The 11,443-nt window shown below is 46.4% G+C and overlaps 2 protein-coding genes across 3 annotated transcripts; one reads left to right on the top strand and one right to left on the bottom strand.

The window, feature by feature from the left end:
* Positions 1-211: 211 nt before the first annotated feature.
* On the top strand, positions 212-3,596 carry LOC124704520 (probable inactive leucine-rich repeat receptor-like protein kinase At3g03770). 2 transcript variants are annotated; one of them, XM_047236788.1, is made up of 7 exons: positions 212-1,577; positions 1,713-1,846; positions 2,003-2,243; positions 2,338-2,546; positions 2,697-2,731; positions 2,831-2,942; positions 3,030-3,596. In XM_047236788.1, exons 1-7 carry the CDS (start codon positions 218-220, stop codon positions 3,306-3,308), a joined length of 2,370 nt encoding a protein of 789 aa, XP_047092744.1. In that variant the 5' UTR covers positions 212-217; the 3' UTR covers positions 3,309-3,596. The 2 variants fall into 2 exon arrangements, with proteins under 2 accessions (XP_047092744.1, XP_047092745.1); XM_047236789.1 differs by having other exon boundaries at positions 499-1,577; positions 2,700-2,731.
* A 414-nt stretch (positions 3,597-4,010) lies between these two features.
* LOC124704522 (ubiquitin-conjugating enzyme E2 2) lies at positions 4,011-10,331 on the bottom strand. Its single transcript, XM_047236790.1, has 5 exons — positions 10,192-10,331; positions 10,038-10,063; positions 5,089-5,178; positions 4,864-4,952; positions 4,011-4,355 (listed from the first exon to the last, which is right to left on the bottom strand). Exons 1-5 carry the CDS (start codon positions 10,314-10,316, stop codon positions 4,227-4,229), a joined length of 459 nt encoding a protein of 152 aa, XP_047092746.1. The 5' UTR covers positions 10,317-10,331; the 3' UTR covers positions 4,011-4,226.
* Positions 10,332-11,443: the final 1,112 nt, after the last annotated feature.

Below are 11,443 nucleotides of genomic sequence, written 5' to 3'. Positions count from 1 at the left end.
TCCAGGCCTCTGAATTTTGAGTACCCGTAAACCCACAATCAAAAGCTTGATTCTGCAGCTGCTGGTACTGGTACTGCTGTCCTTGATCACAAAAAGGGAGAAAGAATCATCAAAGAATAGCTTGTGCAGTACACCTCGATTCTTAACTGATCATCTTTTTGCTCTGATAGTTCTTGCTGATCAAGCCGTAACAGTGAAGAGATCGTCTTCCCCAACAATGGCGGCCAGTGTGCACCATTTGCTCGTGTTCATCTTCTTCTTCTTGGCGTTGCTCCCGGGAACCACGCCGCTGCAGGCCTCCCAGACGTGGACTCTCCTCAAGGTCCAGCAGCTGCTCAACCGCCCCCCGGTGCTCAGCCACTGGCGCCGCACCACAGACTTCTGCGGCGGCGCCGGCAGCGTTGCCCCGTCTGCCTCCGTCGTCTGCTATGGCGACACCGTCACGCAGCTCCACATCGCCGGCGCCGCCCAGGGCGCCCCGCCGCTCCCGCTCAACTTCTCCATCGGCGCCCTGGTCACCACGCTGTCCAGGCTCCCGGACCTCAAGGTGCTCACGCTCTCCGGCCTCGGCCTCTGGGGACCCCTGCCGGGGAAGCTCGAGCGGCTCGCCGGGCTGGAGATCGTCAACATGAGCGGCAACTACCTCTACGGCCCCATCCCGAGGGGCCTCTCGCGGCTCCGGAGCCTGCAGACGCTCATCCTCGACGACAACATGATCGGCGGCAAGGTGCCGGGCTGGATCGGCACCGCGCTGCCGTCGCTGGCCGTGCTCAGCCTGCGGAACAACTCGCTGGGCGGCACCGTTCCGGGCTCCCTCGGGAGCGCGCCGTCGCTGCGCTCGCTCGTGCTCGCCTCCAACAACATCTCCGGGAACCTCCCCGACCTGCGCGGCCTGGCGAACCTCCAGGTGCTCGACGTCGGTGGCAACGCGCTCGGCCCGGCGTTCCCGCGCCTCGGGAGGAAGGTGGCGTCGGTGGTGCTCAGCCGAAACAGGTTCGGCGGCGGCCTCCCCGCCGCAGAGCTCAGCTCATTCTACCTGCTCGAGCGGCTGGACGTGTCGCGGAACAGCTTCGTCGGGCCGTTCCCGCCGGCGCTGCTGTCCCTGCCGAACCTCCGGTACCTGAGCATCGCCGGGAACAGGTTCACCGGGACGCTGTCCGACAAGGTGCCCTGCGGTGACAGCCTGCAGCTCGTCGACCTGTCGTCGAACCTCTTGTCAGGGAGCGCGCCGGGCTGCTTAAAACCGGACGGCAAAACAGAGACGGTGGTGCTCTCGTCGGAGAACTGTCTGGACAAGGGCGACGGCTCGCAGCACCCGTCGCCGTTCTGTCAGAACCAAGCGTTGGCCGTGGGGATAGCAGTTCCTCACAAGGAGAGGAAGGAAATTGGCCGGCATGTAGGCTTCATCGCTGGCATTGTAATGGCGGTTCTCGTTGCTGTCTCGCTCGTCGGCGCCATGGCATTCCTTGCCGTCAGGAAGATGACCATGGAAGGCGCAAAGACGAGGCCATCGGCGCCATTGGTGGACGAACAATCTTCTTCTAGTGCCTACCCTTCCAAGTTGTTCGCCGATGCACGTATGATTGATCTCTGAACTTCGTCATATGCATTTAGTATAAGAGATTCTGAATTTCATTTCTTGAAATCAAACTTGATGAAAAGATCACTGACATTTGTTTTCCTTTTGGCATTTGGAACGACGAACAAAAAAGGTTACATATCACAGAGAGTGAAGCTAGGAGCATTGGGGGTCCCACCATATAGATCATTTTCTTTGGTCGAGCTCGAGGCAGCAACGAACAATTTCGCAAACTCATGCCTGCTAGGGCAAGATTCTTATGGAGAGGTATGGCATCATCAATCTTCTCCACTGATAAGTTTACAGTTTGTTCAGCACTTGGAAATTTGATGCCTGCAAATTTACAGTAACTTGTTATAACCATGCCGATGACCATGAGTTTATCAGTGATTTGCAACGTCTCTCACCTTTTCTTCTTGCCAGATGTATCTGGGGAAGCTAGGCAATGGTGCCCCTGTGACAATCAGGAGCCTCAAGGTTAAGAGGAACCAGAGTTCCCAAAGTTTCAACCGCCACATCGAAACAATATCTAGGCTCAGGCATCGGCACTTGGTCAGCGCTCTAGGACACTGCTTTGAGTATGATCTTGACGACTCCACCGTAACCCAATTGTACCTCGTGTTCGAGTACGTGAATAACGGGAACTTGAGAAGCAGGATTTCGCGTAAGTTGCCAGTTCATCTCTCCTTCATTTTTCATTTGCTCTGACAGTCCAATGACTGAAACTTATGTTGCTTGTTTGAACTGTTCTTGACCAGAAGGAACTGAAGGACGAAAGCTTAGCTGGGGGCAGAGAATATCGGCGGCCATCGGTGTCGCAAAGGGCATTCAGTTCTTGCATGGAGGGATTATACCCGGTCTATTCGGGAATAATCTCAGGATCAACAACATTCTTCTAGATCAGAATCATGTCGCGAAAATCGGCAGCTACAATATCCCAATCCTAGGAGAGGCCACGAAATCTGAGGTAGGTCAGAAGAAAGTGAAGATACGAAAGTTTAAACATCTAGCTACAATATCCCATTCCTTATTTTTCAAAAAAATAAAATATAGCTACTCTTAGCAAAGCTCTTATGGCCGTTGCTGACTAACAAACTCTGTTGTTTGCCAATCCAAGCAGGGAGGTGCCGGAAGCAAAAACCAAACTGATAGGTACCAACAAGGTTCAACCGTTTCATGCTACCAGTTTCAGTCGGTATGACTAATTTTTTTTTTCTGTATTAAGATATTTTCTGCAATGTTACTTTGCAGCACAAAGCTGGGCGACAAGGTCGATTTATTTGACTTTGGGGTGATCCTGCTTGAGCTTGTATCTGGGAAGCCAATCACATCCATATATGAAGTGGAGATAATGAAAGAACTGGTATGTATGATCACCTGTAGTTATGTATCTGACAATGTCAACTTTTGAACAATGCAACACAAACACCTGAACCTCACTTTGCTGCAGCTGCTATGGGCAATGGCCGAAGAGGACCGGGCCAGGAGGAGGAGCTTTGTAGACCCAGCGGTGAATAAGACCTGTTCGGAGGAATCACTGAGAACCGTCATGGAGATCTGCCTGAGGTGCCTTGCCAAGGAGGCGGTACACCGGCCATCAGTGGAGGACGTGCTCTGGAACCTCCAGTTCGCCACCCAGGTGCAGGACGATTGGGAGGGGGAGATCCGGAGCGGCGATGGGTCCCCGGTGTCGTCCCGGGCTACCAGGTCATCCAGATTTAGCAGATAGATAAACGAGTTGTTTCTCCCATCCAAATCATCCATCGTCTGATGCTGAAAGATGGAGCAGCCTAAGCCTTAGAGCAGCCAGTTATGAGTTATCCTCCAGGATGTGCAGAAAAAGGAGGTGTTGTTTTTGTTCCGTCAGTGTAGAGCTTTTTTTTCCCCATTTCCTCTGTTGTTTTGCTATCTGAAGCCTTGATCTCAGGAGCAGATTTTTCCCCTAAGCGTGTAATAATGTCGTGCACTTGTGCTGTGCAAGCACCCTTCTGTCAAGAAAAGCAAAGCTTTGTTTCTACCGACGGCTCAAAAGTTATGTGGGTAGCATAGAAACTATTAACCTCCAGCTTTATAAAAAGCTTATATTTCGGAAGGGAGGTAGTACAACCTCCGTTCGGAAATCTACACACTAACATGCGTCTAATACATTCGTATCTAGACCGAGTCACTTTAACATTTGTATCTAGACCGAGTGACTTATTTTCAAGACCAAGTCGCTTAACATTCCTATCTAGACCAAATCACTTAACATTCGTATCTAGACCGAATCACTTATTTTCAAACGGAGAGAGTGGCACTAGTACTGTTTACCTCAGATCACAGGTTTCTACAAACATGCTCATGGTCATTTCATGACCGAGCTTTCGTAGACAGCAAAGCACCGATGGTTCAAGGCTGAGATGTCTGCAATCTAGCAAGCAGCAACCACTTCTTGGCTATGTATAGGATCTTTACATTAGCGTCACATGCCTTAATTCACCAAATAGGTGTCACACACTACAATAGGAAAACCAGCAGGAGAAGCAGGGGATCAAGCACAGGATCACAACAGCCACTGAGGATCTCAATGTTTCAGCGGGTAGTACAGACCAGCAAAGCCAGAAATAGAGATGTTTCGGCGTTGCTTATATTGCAGAACATAGCACCGCTAGTCCGCTGTCCAGCTCTGCTCCACGATCTCACGAACTTTGCGGTTGTACTCGCGCTTGTTCTCGCTGTACATCCTGGCTGCTTCAGAGTTCGCAGGAGAATTTGGATTCGGGTCGCACAGCAGGGACTGCAGAGCCAACCACAACAGGAATAAGTAACTCAGTTTAGTGTGCATTGGCCATCATACTTGAAGTAAATGGAGCCAAATAATCTTCACATCCATAACAAAACCGAAGAAAGACTGCAGTTGTTAACTAGGTATGCACGATCAGTTTAGACAGCTGTGTCACTGGTAACTATTTATTGGTGGCATGTTACCTTTGACAGGTGGCTTGTTGAACAATAGAAGTTGTCAATAAAATCTGAATCTGACGTCAGTTACAGTACTGTGCAACTGAGGTCAATTTATAGGTGAGCACTGAGCAACGTTCTTTTTTCCTCCGTGATATTGTGAAAATGGGACAGGATTTACTTCTAATGACAACAGGTATTTTGTGAACTTAAAAGTAGTTGGTCGGTACTAAGTATCAATGGTTGTGAAATGTAATCGAGTGAACAGCAACCAATAGAAAGTAGTAGAACAAAATAAAGCGAACAAATGGATCTAAGCACAACAAGAGAGATGGCATAAATACCTGGACAGAGGTCAATATTGCTGCAACATCATATATAGGGCTCCACTGGTTCTGTAAGATATCCAAGCAGATGCTTCCATCTGCATAAACTGAATAGACAACAGAAACATTAAAATCAATTTCCGGCAGACCTTCAAGGCTTCAATTTCCATGAACAGTTTAGCACTTCAGTCATTGAAAAGGTAATCAAGTTTACTGAAAAAAAAAGTGATGAAGAGAACATACTATTAGGGTGAAACATCCTTGAGACAAACCGAACAGTTGGTGGCTTGTTGGGATAATCTTCTGTGAATTGCATGGTCAGCTTGAACGTACCTAATAAATGTAACATAATAAAGTTCAGAAAACTTATGATCACTTCACACCACTAGTTTGTTGTGCAGAGTACAACAAAAGACAGGAGTGTAAACCATATTTTACTGGTATCATGCACCATGACTTTCATTACTTTGCATCATGAGCATAAGTTCACCGAGAATGATTAAACTAACTTCTTGGATAAGTACTTACAAAAGAAGATTCTGTAAGGATAATTGTATCATCCCATTCCGTTGACCACAGTATGCATACCAAATGCAGTATGTTTGAGTGCATACGACCATTTGGTTTGAAACAATCAACAAATTGCTACAGCGCAATTGCAGTGATGTGTGAGCATGGCAGGGTAGATAGTGCGTACGAGACGCATGTTTTACAAAGAACCCACGACAAAATTGTATTGAGCTTTGATAACTATAAGATAGCTGAGTCTACTATGCAACCTGTGGTCAAGGGAATGGGATGAAACAATTATCCTTACGGAATCTTCTGTTGTAAGTACTTATCCAAGAACTTAGCTCACGGATTTTTGTATGTTGTTATTCTTTACCTATGATTAGGTAAACTAATCTAGTAGGCTGCGATCTTACAAACATACACAAAGGAATACAATCCAATGAAAATTGATCTAAATATTTTTGTTATCAATTACCATAATCCAAGGGTGATGGTTATGCAGCCAAACGAAATTAGGTAGAAAGTACTTTCCCGCGTCACACAATGATGTTTTCTAAGCTTCTAGCACATTTTTATACCAAACAATAGCCCAGCAAACAGAGTTGCTACATAATTGCTGCAGCCCAATCACAGTACCTCACAAAAGACCAAACTGATCTATCCTCTACAGATGACGAGACATCCCCAACCAAAAGACACTGTATCCAATAAGTGATGACAATTGTGCTACAACACCAATGGTTAATCAATCATACTTCAACATCCACAATCCGTAGCCTCCACATTCATCCATCCATGGGGGGTCAGGCAAAAAAAAAACGGATTCTCGTGTTGGACAAAAGTAGCAAGCATACAATCGCTACTGCTCCCAAATAAGATCATTTGTTTTGCCATCTTAACATAACGGGGTGGTGGCGCAGTTGGCTGGTGCGTAGGTCTCATAGCTAAAAGTGAGTAATCCTGAGGTCGATAGTTCGAGTCTCTCTCACCCCAAAGTATTGACCTTGTAATGACGAATCGCTCATGTGACACTTGGGTTGTCACTTCTCCACCTGAATCATCAGGTGATAACAGCAAATCTGAACCTTGGTCTTATTTTTTCTTCCATGTGCTTTTGTGCCGCTAGTGTGCACTTTTTTTATGGAACCTTGCCTAGTTGTTTCCGATACTGGAATGGAGGCGATTAGTCTAAAAGATTTCGCCGATCGGGTAGTCTAGCCTTTTTACTTGATTGGCTTACAAAAGAAGTCCCTGTAAACCAGCCGCCTAAAGCGCGAAATAAGCAAAAATAGTATTTCTACGCAAAAACGCCCATAAAGGGTTCCAATGGTCGTTGGACATGATTCGATCCAGCGTTGAATAATCTATTATTTTCCTATCTTTTTTAGGAAAAGTATCCAACAGTCTATTTCTTACTTGATCATTAGCCATTGAGAGGTCAAAGATATATCTTCTATCAACAGATGATTCGCAGGACTTGAAAAACGCATGATTGCAGTGCCATGCCCACTCAAATTCTACAGGGTTGAATTTACTATATTTGTGTTACCGTTAAAATTTTCCTTGTTTGATATTGCAATGTCATGTCCGCTTGGATCCTACAGAATTGAATTTAAAGTATATTTGTGTTACTAGTAAATTTACAGTATATTAAAGAATCCTTAAGGAAATTTACTATAGGATTCAATCTTACAAATCAAATGACGCACATAGGGGGAAAATCCTAAGGATTAGAATCCTCCAAAATTCCTACGAAAATTACTTTGAACCAAAGAGGGCCTTGCATGATGATTACACACAAACACGACATATCAGTCAAGGCTATGACTAAGGCAAAACTAGTACACTACATAGTAATGCCCAGCTGCCATGCATTAACACAGATAAACGAACACACAGAGACACACACGCACCTCATTTTATTACTTTCAAGAGCCACAAGCATGTTCATTTTTGGAATGTCTGCTTATTACTGATAATTTTGGGTGCGCCAGTTAGTATATGCACTTTCAAAACAGAAACTACCTTTTTTAGACTATAACAATATGCAATTTAGTTGCTGGACTGTGTACATTAGTAGACCAAAGGTAACATCTATAATTGCCTAAACAATTAAAATCATGCCAATCAAGTGCGTTTGTTGCTAACTTGTGACAAGATTACAACATTTAGCGTTAATAGCGTGATTCAAACGCAGAAGCTAATTGTGTTACCGTTAAACATAAGATATCACAGATGCAAGTGCTGTCTGTTTCCTAGTGTAGCAGTGACAAAAAATGGCCAGTAAACGACAGGCTTAGTTAGGCAGACTGCTATGGGGGTGCAAAAATTTAAAAACAGATAACGACTTTATAGACTACAAAGTACACATTTACTTGCTGGGCTGTGCACATTAGTAGAACAACTGTAACATCTGCAATTGCCTAAACAATACAGATCATGCCAATCAAGCGTGTTTCATGCTACCTTTGATAGGATGGAACCTTTTTAACATTAATAGCATCAACCAAATGAAGAAGCTCTTTGCGATACAGTTACACATCAGGCCAAACAGATGATACTGCTGTCGGTTTCCCATTATACCAGTGGCACAAACTAGCCGGTAAACGACAAGCTTAGTTAGGCAGGTTGCTGTTTTGGGGCAGAAAGTTCTTGTACGTCCTAGTGCTTCACATTTACACCTTGGACATGAGAAATCAAACAAGCAAGACGACACTTTCTTGCACGATTACAGATTATAAATAGGTCCGGTTCAAATTAAATCAATCATACTCCAACATCCACAGCCAGGGATAGTAACAAGGGCTCCCGGCCTCTCAGAGGATTCCCAAAACGCTAAGTTGCAATATCATGCCCACTTAAACCCTACAGGACTGAATTTATGCCAAAGTTGGTTCGATTGCGCAGCAGGAAAAACAAAGGATTCCTTCCAAGAGGTTGTTGGAGTGAACAGAAATTTTCCTTTGAAATATACCGAGAAGGTACAAATTAATTGGCGCACATAGGAAAAAAAAATCCTTTGAATCAAAGAGGCCCTCACATATGGACATGTCTAAAGGCAGCATACTAGTAATGATGCCTAGCTGCCACTGCCATACATTAGCACATTCAGCGTACAGGCATGGTCATTTATGGGCTGTATGCTTATCACCAACAATTTCAGGCGTACCAGGCAGAATACCAAATTACACCCGTGCACTTCGTTCTTAGACTAATATGCAACTACTTGCTGGACTGCGCTCATAAGTAGACCAATCCTAGCATCTATAATTGATTGCCTAAACAATTCAAATCCTGCCAATAAAGCATGTTTCCTGCTAACTTGCGACGTGACGACAACTTGTAAAGTTAATAGGGCATGAATCAAACGCGGAAGCTATAAACGTTGTCATTAAACATCCAGCATTACAGATGCTATGGGAGTGACGTAAGCTAGCCGGTAGACGACAGGACTAAGTTAGGCAGGTTCCTAATTTGGCGCGAAAAGTTCTTGCGTTACCGTTACAAATCAAACGGGAGAAGTGAGTCCTTTTCTGTTACCGTTACACAACAGTCACCACAGATGCTACGGATGTTGGTTTCATCTTATACAGGTGACGTAAACTGGCCCTGTATACGACATTCTTAGTTAGGCCGGTTGCTTGTTTTGGGACAAATCGTGTTCTTGTGCTTGCCATTGCTTTGCATCCACACCTTGCGCACAAGGAATCGTCCGAGGGAGGCGACAATTTCTCGCACGGTTACATATTATAATCGGGCAAGATGTGAGGTGTTTGTGTTACCGTTACACAACAGACATGACAGATGCTATAGCTGTTGATTCCATGTTATACCAGCGACGTAAGCTAGCCTGTAAACGACAGGCTTATTTAGGCAGGTTGCTATTTCGGGGCGCTTGCCATTGCTTTACATCCACACCTTGGGCACGGGGAATCGTCCGAGGAAGACGACAATTTATCGCACGGTTCGTTACTGATTGTAAATAGGTCCAGCAGCTACACGGTTACCGATTCCTAAATCACAGAAGTGGCAACAAACAAGCAGACACAAGCTAGCCCGTAAACGACGGGCTTAGTTAGGCAGGTTGCTATTTTGTATCGCTTGCCATTGCTTTACATCCACACCTTGTGGACAAGAAATTGTCCGAGGAAGACGACAATTTAACGCACGCAAAGGCTACTTGCGCTGTCATTAAACATCCAACATCACAGATGCTATCGGAGTAGCGTAAACTAGCCGCAAACGACAGGACTAGTTAGGCAGGTTCCTAATTTGGTGCAAAAGGTTCTTGCGGTACCGTTAGAAATGAAACGTGATGTCTTTGCGTTACTGTTAAACATCATGCATGACAGATGGTATTGCTGTTGGTTTCATGTTGTATCAGTGGCATAAACTAGCCTGTAAATGACAGGCTTAGTTAGGCAGGCTGCTATTTGGGGACAAAATAGCATTATGCTGCTTGCCATTGCGTTTACATCCACACCTTGGGCACAACGGGAATCGTCCGAGGAAGACGACAATTTATGGCACGGTTCGTTATCGATTATAGATAGGTCCAGCTACACGGGTTACCGATTCCTAATTCACAGAAGTGGCAACAAACAAGCAGACACTAGCAATAATCAACCGATAAGATAAGATGATGTACAAACTGAACCCTAATAAATCCGCCGGCTCACCTCCATCCCACGGCGTGTCATCCGGCCTGCAGAATTCGCACCAAACGACATACATCAGCACCATAATATTAACGGAAACTGTACGACGATGAGATCCCCAAGGTCCGAAAAAACCTAGGGACGCGAAAAGGGCGGCGGCGGCGCGGCTGGTTACCCGAATATGACGGCGTTCCAGAGCGTGATGTTGTTGTCGTGCGGCGCGCCGCTGATGCCTGCTGGCGGGTCCGTCTGCAGCCGCTTGAAGTCCCGCATCAGGCGCTTCCGCGCCGGCGTCGACATCTCCGCCGCCGCCGCCGCCGCCGCCGCCCGAACCCCTAGCGCCCGGCCCTGATCCCTCCCTCCCGGCACGCACGCGCCCCTACTCCCTTCCGATCCCCGGCGTGTGGTGGTGTAGGAGAGAAGCTTCGGAGCGGGATGGGGGAGGAGGAGACGGGCTTTTCAGGCAGGGCGGATGCGAAAAGCGAATGGTATAGGCGAGCTCGAGCGCCAGCGGCGTGACGTGCCTCCCCCCGTGAGCTAGCGTAGCCGCCACGCGCGGGTCGCGTCCTGCGTCACTGACGAGGTGGGTCCGTCGTGCTGGCCCTAGCTGGCGGTGAGGAGGCGTGAGGCAGGATGAGATGACTGATGCGGTGGTGCAAGTGGGGCGAGTGGGTTCCGTGGGGCTCACCTGTCGGTGGCGTGATGGTGGGCCGGGCGGTGGCTGGCTGAGATTCCAAGATTTGGACAGGATCGCATAGGCGGTGCGAAAGGCGGGCCGGGCGAAAGTGGCGGCTGACAGAGGCCTCCCAGCTGTGTCCAACTTGTCGTCAATTCGACATCGGCCGAACGTCAGCCGTCCTTTTTTGATTCTTATTAAATCTTGGCCGTTTAGGTAGGTTTTGGAATGGTTCCCTCACAGCTTCTTTTGATGTAGACAATGTTCATTTGCAAATTTCATTTTTCTATTTGTTTATTTTTTAGAAGACATCGTGTCTACTCTGTGTTTGATGCTACTGATGTACCAAAATCGATAATATAAATGTTCGCCTTTTCCGTGCAAGTTGGAGAAACCAACGTTGATAAATCGCCGGGTGGTGTGGAAGTGGAAGCCTGGAAGGCTCATGCCTAGCAAAAATACATATTTTTTCCTTGGTTGCTTGTCCCGCAACCTATTGTCATCTCAAATCGTTTGATCCTTCTCTCACTCAAATTTCAATACATACACTACACCCCTCGATTGATCATATATCACTTTTTTGTACTTTTACAACTAAGTTTGTAAATATTTTTTCTAGTACGTCCTAATGGATGGGCCTTATTTCGGCAAGGAATCAACGCTCACCTAAAAACGATCACGCCGGTCATGTTGTTAGCCAAATTACCGCCAGTCTTTGGATAGCTTGTGCCATATATTCATAAACTCTCTT

The sequence above is a fragment of the Lolium rigidum genome, chromosome 3, assembly GCF_022539505.1.
Source record: "Lolium rigidum isolate FL_2022 chromosome 3, APGP_CSIRO_Lrig_0.1, whole genome shotgun sequence".
In the NCBI taxonomy this organism is placed as follows: Eukaryota; Viridiplantae; Streptophyta; class Magnoliopsida; order Poales; family Poaceae; genus Lolium; species Lolium rigidum.
Note: the sequence above shows the minus strand (reverse complement) of the source record. Positions and strands in the feature narration are given on the sequence as shown.

What these genes read in the sequence shown, in the direction of transcription:
- LOC124704520 (XM_047236788.1), top strand. Translation starts at nt 218, where the DNA reads ATGGCGGCCAGTGTGCACCATTTGCTCGTGTTCATCTTCTTCTTCTTG. An exon ending in GGCAAGATTCTTATGGAGAG is followed by an intron (nt 1,847 to 2,002) that starts GTATGGCATCAT and finishes TCTTCTTGCCAG; the next exon opens with ATGTATCTGGGGAAGCTAGG. An exon ending in AGCAAAAACCAAACTGATAG is followed by an intron (nt 2,732 to 2,830) that starts GTACCAACAAGG and finishes GTTACTTTGCAG; the next exon opens with CACAAAGCTGGGCGACAAGG.
- LOC124704522 (XM_047236790.1), bottom strand. Translation starts at nt 10,316, where the DNA reads ATGTCGACGCCGGCGCGGAAGCGCCTGATGCGGGACTTCAAGCGGCTG. An exon ending in TGACACGCCGTGGGATGGAG is followed by an intron (nt 5,179 to 10,037) that starts GTGAGCCGGCGG and finishes TACATTTATTAG; the next exon opens with GTACGTTCAAGCTGACCATG. An exon ending in AAGGATGTTTCACCCTAATA is followed by an intron (nt 4,953 to 5,088) that starts GTATGTTCTCTT and finishes TTGTCTATTCAG; the next exon opens with TTTATGCAGATGGAAGCATC.